The following is an 18,700-nucleotide window of genomic DNA, read 5'->3' as shown; positions in this document are numbered from 1 at the left end:
ATGGTATATCAACATTCAACATTTCAATTCAAAATGGTACATCAACAAATCATTCCCAGGAATCAAATAAAAAAGGCTGTAATTATCAAACAAAAATTATCACTACACTATTGGGCTTAAAGCTCTTGAATTCAAAACAGATGGGACAGTCTCTGAACCCCCAGCAATAGCTGCATCTTTTATCATAAGGCATTTTAATAGATTCTCATAGCCAGCACAATCAGCATCTTCAGAACAAAGGGCAGTGACGCTTCCCAGCAGAGTTTAACTGGATCCTGAGGCTCACTAGCCTGAATGATCAGCTTTTCTATTGTCCTGGCAAGGACTTCACCAAGCATAAACAATATGCACTGCAGAGATAAAAAACTAAGGGCAAAAAACAAAACACAGCAGAATAATGAAGTTGCAAAACTAGTTTGCAGCCTTTGGCCTACACTCCTCCAGGTCAGAGGTTGTCAGGGATGGGCTCCTTTCTCCGAGGACGTACCTGCAAGTAAATCAATACAAATTATTTTGGCATGGAGAAGTACTACTCTCTTATGATTAACTTTCCCTTATTTTCTGCTTTCCCCCTCCCCTCCTTTTGCAGTCAGTATTATACATCATTGCAAGCCTGTCATCAGCGCAACACAAATTATAGTAAGTATGAAGAAGGAAAAGAGAATAGGAATATCACACAACGAACCAGCAGTCTCCATCTGTCTCTTTAATGTGATCTATTCCTGAGGATACTTGATACGGAGCAAACAGTGGGGTCTAATAACAAAAAGTTCCCATATAATCCTTCCAGACCTCTACAAAGAATGGCTGACATTCAGGAGTGTTTGTTAAGTATAGATTAACATTAGCTGCACTCAAAAGAGCAGATAAAGAATGACAGAGAGAAGAATTAAGTAGCACTACCTACTGTTAAGTAGGTGTCTGTGGTTCAAACATGTATTTGATAGTAACTCACTAGAGATAGGAAAACAACATATAATTGAAGAAAGGAAAGGTACTATTGCGAATGTAAAGCAGCCTGCCTTCCTTCTTGAAGTTTCAAAGGAAATTCTTGATATGCTGTAACATGTCACTACTAACACACACACCCCACAAATGCAACACAGTACTTTTCTCACAAGATAAACGGTAAGAGTGAAATATTCCCAGCAGTATTCTGAATTTGCCTAAGAGAATTGCTCTGCAGTTACTATACAGTAACCCCATCGTTCACTTCTGAATGCACCGTGATGATGATATCCAAATGTATGATATATGAAAGAAAATTTGATCTAAAATGTCCACATTTGTAGCAAGTCGCAGTACTCCATGGATTACATATTTTGGTGACATCTTTTTCTTTGCAGGTAGTGTCTAGAGTTATAATTCATTATATTTGTCCATGAAAGCCAGGAAGAGCACCAATTAACAGACTTCTTTGTGCATGAGTGAGATAGATAGACAAAGTGATAGAAAGATACAGGTATTTACATACGTGTATATGTATGTATATATATACACACACACACACACACACACATATATCTATATATACACACATACATAAAAAGAAAGATATTCCACAGTTCACATATCCATTGGACTACTATATTCTTACACCATGGCACACATCTCAATCTTGATTTCCACGGAATTATTTAAAAAATAAAGCTTTTCCAAAGCAACCAATGATTTGACGGAAGTATGAATAGGTACACTTAGACCCTGTAACTCCAGTTTTGCATTTACAGAGTTCCAGATAACTCTGATCATTTATTTATGAAAACTTCTGTTTATTCTCAGCTTCCAAGTTACAAAGCCCTATGGTATCACAATGGACAACCATAGAAATGAATATGCAACAAAAATGAACAATGGCTTTCAGGAAGTAAGTATACGCCATTCTAGTCCTGAGTTTCCAGCATCTTCTCTCTTTTCACTTCTTCTGTCTCCATTAAAAGAAAACCTCAGTCCTTCCCCTGCCAGAATGCGGTCAGTAGCATCCCAGTGTAGAAATTTGAATCAACATAACAAATGCAGAGCCAGGCTAATTTCATTTCAAACTAATAGCCCCCTCTAACAGAAGAGAGGGTGAAACAAAACTTAGCTAGCAACGAATCTGCCTCACCTAAACAAACACTAACCATTAAGACAACCTTCTGGATATTTTGCACCAGGAGATGGTTTCAGAACCTGGCACAGAATACTTCTATACTTAAAATATGTAAAATAGGCAAAGGAATTTGAACTGTTTTGTCCAGGATAAGCACAACTCAGCAACTATTTTAACGAACAAATGGGATGAAATTGATTTTTACATTTCTTCCTTAGTTAATCAATGAGGAACTAAAGATATTTCCAGATAGCAGATGCATGCTTCATCAAGCCAGCAGGAATGAGAATGAGCTAATCAAAACAACCACCATGTAACCTATCACTAGAATGTCACAATTAATGTTGCCTTCATAGCAGAGAACTCTAAGTTCCCTTAAACGCCTTGATTCTTCCTTACATTTCATTCTCAAGGGGTGAGTGGGGTCGGGGGGAAGGAAAAAAAAAACTGCCAGTGTGTTTGAAGCAACAACATATAGGTAAATCCTGATACATTGTTTCACAGAAATAAAGTCATACTGTTCTTTAAATTACATATCCTGTTCCTATTTGCCTGGTACTCTGGAAAATTACAAATTTTTCTGTGATCTTTAGCTCAATTTGATTTTTGACTTTCATAATAAAGGCAAGTTCTCATGCTTCTGAAGTTAGAAACTGTGTATGCTGAGTAGCACTTCTGTTGCATTGCAGTGGCAGAAATCAAGTTGGATCAGTAAGAATCCTAAACATTTTCATTCCCATTGGGACAACAAGCTGATAATTAAGTATCTGTCTTAACCAGTATGGATGATTTCCAATGTAATGTATGCAGTGAGGGTAAGCTAATACCACCAATGTTTAGGGTTCATCCCCCATCTCCCCCCTGGAAAATTAAGATGTCAGTTTAAGTTTTTTCTGTCTGGTTTTCATTGAAGACCTCCCAAAACCTTTTTTCTGCAGCTTTGCATTCCTCCTTCTCCTCCTCCCTCCCTGCCCTGACTATCATTATTTTCAGTGGAAAACAACTCTCTTCCCCTTCTTTTTCCTCCAATTAGCTGTAATTATAACAATATTAGCAGTAAAAAAGGTACCTTGAGGGTAAAAATCTGGAAAGCAGCAGAGCGTGGAAGAGAACAAGAGACAATATTATAATGGAAGTAACATTGTGCTTCTTAAAGTGCTCGTGTCAGCATCCCTAGGGCTTTACAGGTTGATTGCTGCTCTTCTTAGCTGTGCCAAGATGAGCTGGCCACCATCTGCCCTCATCGCTCTCTCAGCTCTTCACCAGAGCTACCCCTTGAGCTGAGAGTGAGTTGAAGGGCTAAGTTTTGGCTTCTCCCTGCACCTGGCATAACTGCATTCAAAGTCAAAATGTATAGTTTAGGTCGAAGAAATTTAGTAGTTATATCAAACATTCTGAAGGATAATTGTAGTTCTTGAATACATACATTAAGATCAGTAACTGCTTCTGCCAAGAAAACAAAGACAGTAAGATTAATTTTGGAAGTGAAAGAGGCAATACATGCCAGCACTTATGGCATGCAAAAAAGTTCTTGTTTTCTGTAAGCTTTGAGCAATAAACCTCTTTTCCAGATAATTTTTGATTAAAAGAATGAGTTCAGGGAAAATCTCCAAAACTCAATCTTTTTTAACTGTCTTTTCAATTTCACACAGTTGAATAAGGAAGGAAGTCAACACTGCGTGCCAAATAAAGTGACATTAAGTACACTTGCTGGAATTCTTTATGCTTTACGCCAAAGAAAGAAAGAAAGAGGAAAGAAAAAAAGAAAAACAGGAGAAAGTAATTCCAGTTATGCTGAGTTTTAAGAACACAGAGAACTGAGGAGCTGATTTCCCTCCAAAATATTATACCAGCATAGCTGGTAGAACTTGGTTAAGCTGTAAGAATTTGAGTACATCTTTGGAGTAGGTTTTCTGCACAAAGTATATGGTGAGGGACCAGGCCTACAGGCAGGAAGGAAGAATTATCCTGTTGGAAATACTATGCTAGCACAGTGAGACAGCATCTCGTTTCTTCTTTAAACTGTCTTCTATCTTTTACCTTTATACACTGCCATACTCTCTTTCTTTCTTCTGATATTTTCCACAGTCTTTTGGCATGAAAGGATCTTTCTGATATCAAGGGGGTATTCACACTACATAACTTTAGGCATCTCTAAGAGTCTAAAGATCACTTTGAACACACAGGTCCCTAACCACACATGGACAGATCTGTCCTCCTCAGAGGAGGAAGTCCAACCTTCTGCATGCCACTAAGTAAAATATGTTTGGGTTACAAAGCTGTGGCTTAAGTTTGAACGCCAACTCAAATGCTCTGAATTGCCTCTGGACACTTCCTTCATGCTGGTTATAGGAGAACCTGAAGATCCTAAGTTTGATGCCTAAAGAATTTGGTACAAATACATTCCTCCCATGCAAAGGTGTGGGGAAACCAGGGGAGGTCACCACAAACAAAGCTGCACAAAAAAAAAGCTATGAATCCCTCCTTGGTAACATTGCCTTTGCAGTCGCAATGGCATTTATAGCAAACAAGATACTGAGTCCTTGGCCCACAGCTAACTAGAGTCAGTGTGGAGGCTCTCATAAGATTTCAGTGATCTTTAAAATACGTTTTAAAATTCACTTGTGTTCAATTCTAATGTTACAGTCTGAGACTCATGTTTTGTAATCATCCTTACATAAAATACTCATTGTCAAAGGGAAATTTGTTCAGGTAAGGAAAACTAAAGTGTATATCCTAAAAACAATCTATGGAAATAGCAATTCTAGAAGAGGCTGCCTCATGTCTAGAAGTTACTCCATTTGTGTTTAGTTTGTCATTAACGAAGCCCTAGTTCAGAACAGAGAAGATTTAATGGTCAGTTTATCATCTAATGAGAAAACGAAAGCTGAGAAATGAGACTCAGGAATGCTGCTAAGCACACTAGCTGATTTAAACGCACCATTGTAATTAACACTTGTTCAAAATAGAACAAAGAAATGGAAAGAATATTAAGAATACTTTCATCATGTATTCATGGAGTTTCTATTTTTGAAATCTTGCTCAAAATAAATGTCATAAATATAGATTGAACATAGGTTACTATATATAATACATAACTGAATCCAGTCAAGTACATTTGAATTTGTAGAAGAACTTTTCTGTGATCAATGGCTAACAAAATTGTTGTTTTATTAACAAAGAAACAAAGAATATGAGCCCTGAAGATACTAATGCAGACACAGCACACACCACAGTATTATGGACTACTTGAAAATTCCTCCTAATGGGGACTGAATAAAAAAGTGAAGGGAAAAATCCATGATTTTCCAACACACTGTTAGATTGAGAAGGAAGTATTCACATGTTCTGGATAAGGAATAATAAGATAAAGAGAACATACGGATTTTAAAGATTTTTTTTTTTTAAGGGAGTCAGAAGTAAAGCCATATAATGAAGCAGGGTTAAAAAAATTCTCTTCAGATCCTGTAAGTATACTGCCCTGCATCACATCTGCAATTGGCTGCTGGACTTGTTTCATGCACTGTTATAAACATCCTCTCAGTATTTTCTGGTGCAATAAATCACCCTGCATTTAAGTTGGAGGAACTACAAACTAATCTGTTCACTTCTCCAGTCACAGCATTACTTTCCCTACAACCACATCAGAACCTTCCAAACAGTTCCCATATCATTTTAGGAAGGTTCTGCTCCAAAAAGCTGCATTCCTCCTATGTCCTCTTTTCTGTGTGAATGTGGTGGACAGCAAAGAGCTGCAGAGTTTCTCTGTAGCCCCCACCCCCCCCCCTTTTTTTTTGTGGATGCTACAAGTCTCTCTGTCATGCCCTGTGCTACCTACTCACACTATGAAATGGCATACATATGGAGTGCACACAGTCACTCATGTAGTGCACCTGGTCACAGACTTTGCTGGTCCTCTTGCACAGCACAGGAGAGTGTATTATTCATTTGGGATGGTATTTCTATTAAAAAAAAAAGGTTATGAAACAGAAAAATACAGCAAAATGTGAATCTTTAGAATCCATCGTTCTCAATTCCTTTTGAGAGAAAAGGAGGGGTTTCGGGGAGTTTCTGAAGGAGAAGATCGGGAGGGAAGGATTCCCACCCAGAACAACATCACTTCTCTCTTGTCCTCTCTAGCGTATGTCTTTCAAATGGCCCGAATCAATTACTTCGAAACACCTAAGAAATTTTAAGATTTCAAATCCAGGTGCAAGTATTAAATACTCCTGGTTTTCAACAGATAGTTTGCATTTGTCTATTTAAATGGTTTTGTTTTCAGATCTGGCACCTTGAACTATCAGGGCAGATCAAGGATAGCAATGGACATTTTTTCTTTAAAGTGAAACAACATCTTAAAGTCTGTATTTTGTTACCAAGGTCCTCTCCTAAAATTTGACCCACCTTGGCTCCCAAGTTCAGCACATCATTAAATATAGTCCTAGTTAGTTCCTGTTGCTTAGGAGCAACAGATGCTCTAACATCAACTCTGAGAATATCCTTTCTTTCAGACTCTTACTAGGTGCTTAATGAGGCATTGATTTGATTCTACAATATATAATAGAGATATTTCAAGAACTGTTTTGAAGTTTAAAGCCATAACATAGATGGCATCACATTAGAACCATCACTTATGTTGCATATATTCCAAACTCAGCTCAACTGAGGAGTAGGAAAGTTTAGCATATCTTCCTCAAAGGCACCCATTTAAAAAAAGTACATTTTAAATATGTTCTGTACAATTGTTCTCTTACCATTTGCCTTGTGCTGCACATCTGGCGGAAACTGGTCAGGAACATACCACTGACAGCCTGGCTGCACAGAACAATAAAATATTACAGCAATATGGACTTCATAGACACTTCAAACAAAAGAATAGTGACATGTTAAAATATAATTGTACTGTGAAATTTTTGTTTTAGTTATACAAAAATACTTTACAAAAATCTTACATTTAGCTTAAAATTTCCACTAAGAGAGATTTTCAGCTTTGGGGGTTTTTTTTGTTTTGGGTTTTTTTTTTTGTTGTTGTTGGTATTTTTTTGACATGTGGCTTAGATGCTGCACTCAAATACTGGTGTAAACCTTTCTAGATCCCACAAATCAAAACAAACATTAACAGAAACAAATCAGATTTTAAAAGAGCTTTATAGTGTACTGTGGCTAAGCATGAGGAGTGAATGAGGAGATAAAGAGAAATCAAATGCAGAGATACTATCAGATGTCACATTTTTAACTGGTTCCATCCCACTTAAGAAACCCAGAGAAACCCAGAATGCATTGATCCGATAGGTGAAGCTGTTCCACTATGAATACATGTGTAATACAGTTTTTCTGTATCATAGAAATAGTCCTTTGAACAAAGGTCTCTCTATTCCTCCCTTCCCCACAGATGAGCATTAAAATTACTTTAGCTGATATCAAGCAACTTCTTGAAAACACTGTGAGATGGGAACATTCTCCATCTTCTTTAGAAGAGGAAGTACTGGGAAGGTTATGTCCACATAAATGTAGTTTTGTCCAGCAAAATCCTTCAAGATTAGCAACAGCAAGGAAGAAAATATTGCACTATAACTCATACCAAACATGATGATAAATGAGCAGAAAATTACACTAGAGAAAACAGTTTTAAGATCAATTCAGTTGAAGCTGCATTAAGCTGTCTGTCTGATTTGAAAGGTACATGCAAGCTTACAAAATTTTAAGTAATTATTGCTTTAAATTAGTTAAACTGTGGAGAGAATTCCTGCTTTACAGAAATTACTCTGGCAAAATTGTGAGTAATCCCAAGGAGACTCTTACAGATTTCAACTCATAGGGAAGAAATTTCATTGACTTCTAAAGAAGTTTAGCCTAAATTAAGATGACAGAGTATGACTGTAGAAAGAGAAAATAAATTTAAGCTTCATGCATGCTGTCCTCGGTGGTTACATAACAATAATCAACACTGTACACTTTCAAGAAAAAAGGAACTGTCCCCTTTTCACTGAAATCATACCATTCACAGGAATTAACTGCTTCCGTGCTTGCAAGCAAAACAAAACAGACTTAAGACTGTGCTTTGCTTTAAGCACAAGTAGTTTTTGCACTGATGGTTCAAATATACTTATTTGCATTGTTTTTTTTAACTTTCTATTGAATCTTCTGTTCTCTTCTTCCCTTTCATATATATTTATAAAATGTAAACTTGAAAGAAATTCAAAGAAAGAAGAGATGTATTTCATGTCAGACTAAACAAAACGCTTGTATGGCAACATTAAACCTAAAAGGTGCAAGATATAAAAAGAATGGAAAAACAAAAACACAGACTAAACACATGCAATTACGTATGTTAACTCAGGACAAACATTAAATCCTAACACCTTTCTTCATTGCTGACAAATTGCTCGGGGAATTATCAAAAACTCAGAGCAGCAGTGCTACACTTGCAGAGACAAAGAATTTCAAAGGAAACTGAATAAAACTGGGAGTCACAAAGCAACCAGTCAAACTGACCCCACTGCTCCAGCAAGAATGGCAAAGTTGTAAACCCAGTGATCTCTTGCAGAATTGGAAACCCAGATGATGAAAATTCAGGGAGAAGAGCCAAAATAATCTGGGACACTGTCCAAACTGGAGTGAAAAACATTCTGCAATACTTCTAACTCTGATAAATAGATAGATAAGCAAACTTCTGAAGTACAGAAATGACTTTTGACCACAACTTCTCCACTGAATACCTGCAGTCTGAAAGCCTAATACATTTTGCAAAAGCTAAACTATTTACAAATAATGAACATCTTTTGATATGTGACGGCTTTATAAATATAAACAGATAACACGTATTTAAAAATGAGATTCACCATGCTTAAATTTGTTCCACCTATATTTTAACAAATGCAGCCGTTCTCTTCAGTACTTTGAATATAACATAATCCACAGCATTTCAAAAATATTATTTCTTGGAACAGTTTGAAATAGACAACCCTCACCCTCACATAACATGCCCAAGGGCAAAGGATTTTGCTGCATGCTGAGGGAGAAGTAGAAAGGCAGGACCCTGTTGTGTGCCAGAAAAAAAGGGCAAATTTCCCATTTTGTGAGTCACATTCAGATGTATCTTGTACTTCTGCTGATTTTTATTTTTGGTTTTTGCTATATATTGGCCTACCTGGGAAAATTATTGTGCTAAAGCACGTACAACCAGAGTGCACCACCCTCATTCAGTAGAACCTTATTCCTCAAGTTACCCCTTTTCAAATCATAGTAGTAGAAGGAAGATACTGCGACAGTGGTATTGCTTGAGAACAGACAGTTATATTATTATCCATGAATACAGAAACTGTAAGCAAATCAGGACAGTCATTCCCAAAGATAGGGCCAGAGAAAGAAATATTCAGTGTAAGACATGGAAATAGGACATATTAGTCGACAAATTTTCCTAGACCAAATAGAAGAAAGAGAACAGAATAATTTTGACTGCAACTAGATCCTCATTTTTGTGACTGTTGTTTATTTTGAACACCGAGAAATGGGCTTCACGGACCAGATCCACAACTATGAATTTGAGCTGACGATACAGCTAGAAAGCTGGAAATGTGTGACATGGATGTAAATTAATCTAAAAAACCAGCAAGAGTCAAATCAAAAATCCTTATTTTTTTTTAAATTAAAGAATGATCACCAATATCATTGAAAAGCAATATACAGTAATTCGTTTTTTCTTCTTAGTAGTATTATAGATAAATTTATTTTGGCAATTACTGCTTACAACATACAAGAATATATACTTTAAGGATAATTTATCAACCATATGTTTAAATTATTGTTATTTTTCCTCTCTATGTCTAGAAGAATAGGTTGTAGAAGCATTACAAGAGGAAATGTTAATGTTAATATTCACTTCATTATGCTTCGATTGAGACATGGCAGCATTCTGCGCAACTTAGTACCAAAGTCATTGGAACAGCAGAGAAGAAAAGAACATGCTTATTGAAAGAAATTTGGCATCTTTGGCCAAACAGACAGGGAAGAAAGTCTAGAGAGATCAAGAAGGCTATTCTAGATCTAGAGTAATTCTGAAACCAGCACACAGTTTTGATCTGGAACCCCCAAAAAACTGGGAGACTGTAGTTATTGGTGAGGATAGCAGTGTGATAGCACCACACTAGTCTTCCGGAGTTACCATGTTGTGAGAAAATCAGTGGCCTTGTGAACTGGGAATCAGTGGGAATCTTACTGAGTGCTGTTGGTGTTCATGTGTCCCATGAGACACTGGATGTACTCGAGGATCCTGATAATGAAGAAGCAATCCACAGTTTCCATAATTAACACGTGGTGAGAGAAAAAGTGGAGGTGGGAATCTGGACTGCTCATTCTTTACTGGGAGGTCTTTTGTCTGTCAAAATAGAATAAAAACAAGAAGAAATGCATTAATAACAGGATATATTGACCAACAGAACAGCCACATAAAAATTCACCAGTAAAAAAAAGGAGAAGAAGCATCTCTCCCTCAGCATAGGCCTCCATGCTTCTAATTTGGCTCCTTCAGAGTACTTATGATTAAAAAAATTATTTAAGAAATCTGACTTTTACCATACCAGAATCTTGACACTGTTTATGTGATATTTATACATATATATATACACACATACACACACAAACACACATATAAAATGTTTTCTATAATTAATAGACATTATCATTACACACAGTAGAATTCAACAGTTTCAAACAGAACTACATGGATAGGCACCTGCATAACAAGAAGAATAAATAATATTGGTAAAGAAACAAATTCTATGGTCTCAAGCTTTGATTATGTCTTTTCTTAGGCCTTCTGAGTCCCAGTACAGTCACTTGAAATTTGCCAAATACATAGTAAGGAGGAATAAAAGTTGAGTCAGAATTAAATAATTTGACTTAAGAAAATAAACTAATAAATACACTATATGTCTTTTCTCATGTTCAAGTCCTTCACAAGCTCTATTTAATCAAACCACAAGGTAGGAATAGACAAACAAGATGAGCTATTTAAGTGTACATTTCCAGTGCCCCAACTACTCAGCACTGGTTGTCTGCAGGTATGTGTGTACCTCAAAATTTCCTGTGGTAAAGGCAAGGCACTGCCCAGCATAAGAGAAAAAAATGCACAGAGGAGCTGACTCTGCAAAATTGCACCTGATGCACTGAAAAATCATACCCTATCTAGTCTCTCTCATCTGCCACAGACGTGACAGATACTTTATGGAGTAAATTCGGGTCAGCAATTGCAGTTGAACAGATACACAGCTTAAAACCTTGTACTGAGCCTCTTTACATGGATGAACCTCAGTCACAAGCTCCTACATCCTTGATCTCCATTAGAATACACTGGTGAGTCACAGTATGTGTCCTGCAGCTTACTTCCAGTCATATAAAGACTTGCTCTTCTGGTGGTAGAGAAGAGAGGTAGAAGAAAGGAGGGAGCTACTTCTTAAAACATAAAGAGCTTGAATCCTTTAGCACCATGTCTAATGCCATGTCTAATCCCTCTGATGGCTGAGGTACAGAAGAAGAGAATGAGAATTTAAAAAATGTAGATTTTACTTTACTTCAATGTATCTGTGGGCCAGTACTTCAATACAATAAGGCACAGGAAAATAAAAATATACCTGCTGCTGTAACTGCGTCTCTAGTTGTTCCTTTTCTTTGAGACAGGTCTTAATCTGTGAAGAAATGAAATATTCATCCTGAAAAATGAACAGCTTGAAAGCAACATCCAAAGCTGTTGACAAATTGCAGGGACAGTCAAGTTCAACACACACATCATGCAGCACTTGTACTGATTGCAGATGACATTTCTCCTGGTCCAGAGGAGAAGAGGGAAGGAGTGGGAAAGGCTTCTTCCTCATTTGTACCCCTGCTATTTATCATCACTGCTGTGAGAGGTTCTCACAGCTTACATAGGCAGCTGGTGCTGGGCAAGAAATTATTTAGTCCTTCATGGTTGCTGGGCAAAGCAAAAATATAAAGGAAGAGAGGCGCCTGTGTGCTCTGCTTCCTGCAAAAAATAATTTCTTTAACATACTAAAACATCCAGGACATGGCTGGGGAGTAGGGGAAAAATGCCTAAAAGTTATTGCATGTAATACTAATAGATTTCTCTTAGATACTTCTATGCACCTAGGATGCCCTGAATGGTAAATCTTATTCCCTCCAGCACTGCTATTTTTACATTGGCATGCAATACTTCTATAAAAACATTGACTGATCTGGGGCCTTACTGCAGCAGTGCCCAGCGCTGGTCACCATGTCCAACCTTCTCTCCACTCCAGCTGATGGATTGAGAGGCACTTGACAGCATTTGCAGGGCTCTCCTGCAGCTTGCTCCTGATCCTATTGCAAGACCTTATTCATACTGATGCGTTGGTTTGTTAAGAGCAACCCAATACTACAGTCTGTTTCACAACAGAAAGTTGAGGAGTACAATAAATCATCATAGAACATTTTGGTAATCTGCCATTTCTTTAAAACATTGCACAATTTTGTCAAGACAGGAAACTGAAATTTCCTCATTTTTAAAGAGGGTTGAGAAAGCTCAGATTTTTGCATGCCATGATTTTGCTTTGGCTTCCTGAATGTCTGTGAACACAATACTGACACTACTCTGAAGAGATAAAAAGGATATTGCAACAAAAAGTTATCACAGAGGCTGCTCAACTTGCTTGGATAGAGACTTTTTTTTTCCTGTCAGTGATATTAATATTAATCTGTAATTCCACTGCAAAGGTCAGGATTCATTACAGAAACTTTTTATGTCAAGCACTGGTTTGATGTCACAATTCTTTTATCAAGCGCCAGTGAAAAAAACTACAGTCCTCTGGATTTGTTTTTTTGTTTTTTCCTCCCATTTTAAGATATATTTGAAGAGTCTTTGCAATAAGCACTCCCTTCATCTACTTCATTTGGAAGAAGTCTCTAATCATTTCTGATCTTTTGCCTGCATTACTTCAGAATGATTTCATTCCAGGTGGTGACCTCACATAAAGTCCAATGTCAGTTAATGGAAGTCAGAAAGCCTTAGGTTGTGTGAAAAGTGAGAAAATAAAAATAAAATACACATGTGCTCGCAATAGTAGTTTTCTTTTGACTCATACCTGAGAATTCAGTTTGCTCAGTTGAGACTGTAAGCCCTTGTTAATTTTCTGCAGTGCTTCTTTCTCTTCATTAAGTCTTTCTCTGTCAGATCTCTCCTTCCTGAAGTCTTCTTCATATATTTGTACCTGCAATCGTTATCATGGAGTAGTTAAATTTTGGTAAAGCCAGAACAGCAATTGTCATCTACTTTTTTTGTTTGGTTGCTTCTTAACCATTTGCTGAGCAATGTAATGCATTTTAAAAGGATCCCCTTTTAAAATTCTGCACCCAAAGGGTTTCTTTTGTCTCTATTTTATAAAGATTACAAAGTGACAAGCAATGGCTATTTTCTAACAGTACACATCAATCAAAAGAGTCCACAGCTTCAGTATTTACAAGCCCTTTAAAAGAGTGACTAAGGAATATCCATTTTCAAAGATTAAAAAGTGTATAGCAAATACTAAAGACATGGATCTTTCTAAGGGATGAACAGTGGTAGACAAAACTTTTGCCAGTAATTTTTCCAGCTTTCCCTTCAATTATGAGCACTTTTAACTCCCACTCTGCATCTCAGAAGCGAGCAGTTAGTACCCTGTAGCAGATGGGAGGTACTGGCAAAGCATGGAAAATTGACTTCTGTCAGGCAGTCTGACAGAATATTATCACTTCATCCAAACTATTGATGAGCCAATATGATAAAATACCATTCTGCTCTTTTCGCAACCCACTGAATGCCATGTGACAAGCTTGGCCTTGATGTTACTTTGCCTTATGCCTTTTTGCAGTTGTACCTTTTCCACAGCTTTAGCTGTCCAGTGAAGGTGTGGCCCAAAGGATTAAGCTGTGCAGAATAAGTGATACTATTCAGAGTTATTACTAGGGATTTCTTTCTGATCACTGGTATGGCCTCAGAAGTACAGACAGGATGGTCAGAAGACTTGGACTGGTCAAGACAGTCATGCAACTTAGACATCTATTGGAGCATAGTAGAAAAAAAGAAAAATCTGCAGGAGGCTATCTTGCCCCAGATATTAGAAACTGTGTGTGGAAAAAGTAACTGCCCCATGTATCTTTTGTCTGCAGTTTGGGAGTTTTGATTCACTCTCTCAAACTGCAACACAAAGAATCTACTGCCTCAGTTTGGAGGGAAGATACTTACACAGTGCAAAACAAAAGCAGGGAGGTTTGATCCTGTCACTAGATGATAAGCTGCCTTTTTTCACTGAAGGATGCAATGGTTTGTCTCTTGGTATGTCACCTAGTGCTGCAGTCATAGCACTGCATTCCATTTTAAAAAATTTGACCACCTGACACACAGACAGTACAGAGTTTCAGAAGCAAATTACAAACCTAGAAGTTAACTGGTGGTTGGCTAAAGAACTAAGCCAGGCAGCTTATGGGTAGGCATCTACCTGATAAGAAGTTCAAAATTGGTGGCACTTCTACTGACAGATATAGCAAAACCCACAATGCGGTGGAGGCTACCATCAGAACTGCTCCTTTCAGTTGGTCACTAAAGCCTATTGATGGGCTATTTTAAAGACTTTGCTTGCTGCTGCTCATGTGTTGCCCATAGTATAGATCTAGTTTTCCTTTTGCAGGCATCAGTACTTCACAGAAAGCCTAAAGAAATGTTAATACCTCAGGAAAAGAGAATAGCAAATGCAGTATTATTTCATCACTTGCCTGTTGCAGCTAATTTTTGCAAGGTATTTTGGACTCAGCTAGATATAATTCCCTTCCTGAATAACACTGCATAAGAACAAAACAAAGGCTTTCTGCGCGGCTGCTTGGAGACTCAGCTCCATAGCCTGTGCCTGAAGGATGCATAAGTTGTGCTGACCCTCAGAAGCAGAGGTATAGATGTCACCTTGCAGAAATCTAGGTCTCTTGTATTCCCGTTCTTCTATACCCTTCTCTCCTATGTATTTCTTCATTTCTTTTCCTCTGATTCACTCTCTGCTGTCTTACCTCCCTCCTCCTCCCCAGCTGCATGATCTCTTGAGACTGCAAGGGAACAAACTATCACATTTGAGCAGTATATTTTCTTGCCCTAAGAAAGAGGAGACACTTCCCAAGGAGTGAATGCCTTCATCTCTTGCTTAGTGGCCAGGGACGGGCTGATGACAGCCAAGCTATGATGGGATTCTGTCACGTTCATGTTTTTCCCAAGGGTTCCTCTTCCATACAGTTATAGCCTTCTGCTCCATTTCATGCAGAGAGAAGTCTGGACTAACTGCATTGATGTATACAACCAGAAAAATATATTCATAAAATGGTTTCCCCATGAGAATTATGAAAAAAAATTGGTTTACTCTATTTTATTGTGTAGAATGAAATAACTCATTACTGTAGAATCAAGTGCAGGATTTTATTCTCAAGCATGTGGCAAGCATTACATTAGAGAGCAAAATCTGGCTTTGCTGGCAAACGTGACAGAAACAAGTATTTTATTCCCACTGAACAAAATTCCCATTCTGATCACATCCATTTGTGTATCACTAGCATTAACTCTAACACTGTCCAGAATGACAGATCTAAAACCTAAAATTAACTGAAAAGTATCATGTTTTTAAACAGATTCTTTCATATGGAGAGAGAGAGAAAGAAAGCATGCACAAAGAACTTACATTGCACAAAACGAAAGAAAAAAGAAAAGCTTCACTATACTGACCAGTATGCAGGTAACAGATGCAAATGTTTTGCCTCACACTTTGAACTGCAATATCAAGAAACAGTTTGGTTTTCCAAGAGTAGGATTCTTACATAATTCACTAAACTTTCAACTTCTAAGAAATAAAGAGCAGAAGACACAAGTAATGGATTCATCAGTAACTCATGAAGTTTAGCATTCTCCCTGGATGAAACTTAGTCCCTAACAGAGAGCTAGCTACCAGTACATACTTGAGAGTCATAAGACTTCTGCATTTTGGTGTTTCAAGCTGGACATAAGGCTTTGTTCCAGTTTTTTGCAAGGACTAAATTTCACTTTATGATGTGATGACTGCTTTTTTTAAAAAGAAAAAAAAAAACATTTGAATGAACTACAGTTAAGTTGTTTCTTCTTTTCAAAAGCAGTATATAGCAATTGTACCAGACACAGTTTTTAGGAAAAAGGGCAAAATTACACTGCCTTAAATTCAAACAAGCTTATTTCTAGTTGTTCTCACCTGCTGTTTGAGAACTTCAAGTTGGGTTTCCAGGTCCTCAAGGCTGTTTCTGTCCAACTTCACTGAAGGAGCCTCAAGAACAGAGGAATGTTGCTTTTTCAATATATCCAGAAGGGCCTGCAACATAACCGGCAAATTGATTATATTGGGATTCACCACATCAAACAAATTCCTTTTAAATCATAAAAATGTTTGCTCTCACAGATTAAAGTGAGCCAAGGACTTTTCTTCCTTCACTTGCAATTGTTTCAATTATAAAAATTGGATATAAACACTGTGAAATACAAACATACATGTCTATGTCCAAATTTTTAAAGTGCTTGCACTGCATCCATGAGCTTGAGACCGTGTAGTTTAGGAGACTGTGTTTTTATTTACAGATGTTTACATATGAAAATCAGAGTGGTAAGTCTCATTCAGAAATATCATTTCCCTCTGCACATCAAAATTTGGGGGAAAACAGGCATCTAAACTCAGAAGAGGCCAAAATAACAAAACAAAAAAACCCAAACAAACAAACAAAAAAAAAACTAAAGCAATATTCAGCCATGGTTGAAAAATGTGACTAGAATAAAGCTTGAATCAAGAACTTTTTGTACTGAGAATATAAATTTCCACAACAGGAAGCAAAGTCAAAACCCTGGCTGAAAGGAAGTTATGTAGTCTTTGTAACTTGTCACTAGAGGGAGTCATATATACACACTACATTAATATACTACAGCTACTCTTCTTTAGTCAAATACTGCCATAGTTCTTCACAGACTTTATTTATTTTTAATTATATCTCACAGCTCTCCCTTGGAATGATTTTTAAACAATTCTTACTTCTCTCTGCCTATAAACACACATTACACTCACACATTTCTCACATTAGCACAAACACCCACCATTTGGTTTTGATACCTTTTAATGTCTCTCAAGGAAGATATAGACTCAGTTCACTTTGTCCACTTAAACTTATCCATTTTAAAAGGTCGATTCCTGCTAACTCTCCCCAGTGCCTCCTGGCTGGCCATGCTCTCTTCATCTCATAAAAGAATGGGGGAAAATAACTTTCTCAGGCTGGGGGGACTGGCAGAGCAGGAATCTGCCAGCTTTTGAGAGAACCAGTACCTACAGTAACCAAAGCATTAGTATTACGTATTTAATCTTCCATGAAGTGTTAAAAGAAAAACAAACTAAAAAAAAAACAGCAAAAACACCTACGTGGGGATCACAGAAGAGAAAAGGGAGGCATTTTATCTGATGAGCTGCTGCCTGTGAAAACGGTGCAGAAGATAGATTGGTAAAATACTGGAAGAGATATGTACCGTGTCAACACTTGAAGAAAGCTGAACATAAAAATGACAGGATGAAACTTTGTTCGGATAGCTTGCTGAGTAAGCCTGCTTTTGCCCCTTTGAGCCAGCTAATCACTTTTAAGAAACGACATTTCAGTGCTCTGCACAAATAGCAAAATAAATAGCAAAAACAAGTTACAAGGTGTTGTTTAGAATTGGAATGGATTGCCAACAGTGGCAAGAGTTGGTAAAGTTTAGCAGGACCACAGCACATCTGAAAGTAAAATGTTCCCTGGTTGATTCCAACTGAAATGCTTTCCACAGCGTGTAGCCTGTAAGTGTACTGCTTGGCACAAACAGGAGTGTATTCTGATTTTATTCTTCTCCCTGTCTACGTGGGATACATCTTAATCTTGCTGACAGTCACAGGATCACAAGAGTAATGTAGGTTATAGGGGAATTCTGGAAGCCATTTAGTCTAAATGCTCAAAGCAGGGCCAGTTGTATCAGGCTGCTCAGGGCCCATCAAGTGGAGTTTTCAGCATCTCCAAGGAGGGGAAATTCACAGCATCTGCTGAAAGGTAACAATGTTGTGGTTCGTTTGCAACACACAATTTTTGCAGTCTTCTGCCCCATCCAATTTTTTATATACCTCTCTCTCTATTTAAGCTTCGCAAATAGGACATGTATATTTTACTGATCATAGCAACCCTGATGTTACTAATTGGAATTCACATTTAAAAATGAAAGTATGTATGTGTACTTTATGAGTGCTGTCAATTCAAACAAAGTTTTCTTTATTAGATCAATAGTGACTTATTGGGAATTATGTCATTAAATGAGATTTGTAGTCCCAAATATAAAATGGAAAGTAAGCACTATTAAAGCTAATGCTTTAAGAGGTAACTGGAATATTTTTTCTTAAAATTCCATTCATCTCTGAAATAACAAAAAGTGAGACTATTTTAGTCATTTATGTAAGAAATGAAGATATTGCAGATCTACTGCTTATAAAAACAACTGTGAACAAAGTAAGCATAGGATCCTAAAGGAAAAGTAAG

At 37.3% G+C, this 18,700-nt stretch overlaps 1 protein-coding gene across 1 annotated transcript in view; it reads right to left on the bottom strand.

Annotated features, from left to right (window-relative positions):
- Positions 1–358: 358 nt before the first annotated feature.
- TNIP3 (TNFAIP3 interacting protein 3) overlaps positions 359–18,700 on the bottom strand; it is a 50,974-nt gene continuing 32,632 nt past the window's right edge. The window contains exons 9-14 of the mRNA XM_062574950.1: positions 16,360–16,476; positions 13,210–13,335; positions 11,725–11,778; positions 10,309–10,469; positions 6,847–6,910; positions 359–487 (exon numbers count right to left, since the gene is read on the bottom strand). Coding sequence (XP_062430934.1) covers positions 446–487; positions 6,847–6,910; positions 10,309–10,469; positions 11,725–11,778; positions 13,210–13,335; positions 16,360–16,476 — 564 coding nt within the window. The 3' untranslated portion in view covers positions 359–445. The remainder of the gene's footprint in view (positions 488–6,846; positions 6,911–10,308; positions 10,470–11,724; positions 11,779–13,209; positions 13,336–16,359; positions 16,477–18,700) is intronic.

This window comes from Rhea pennata, chromosome 4 (genome assembly GCF_028389875.1).
Source record: "Rhea pennata isolate bPtePen1 chromosome 4, bPtePen1.pri, whole genome shotgun sequence".
Taxonomy (NCBI): Eukaryota; Metazoa; Chordata; class Aves; order Rheiformes; family Rheidae; genus Rhea; species Rhea pennata.
Note: the sequence above shows the minus strand (reverse complement) of the source record. Positions and strands in the feature narration are given on the sequence as shown.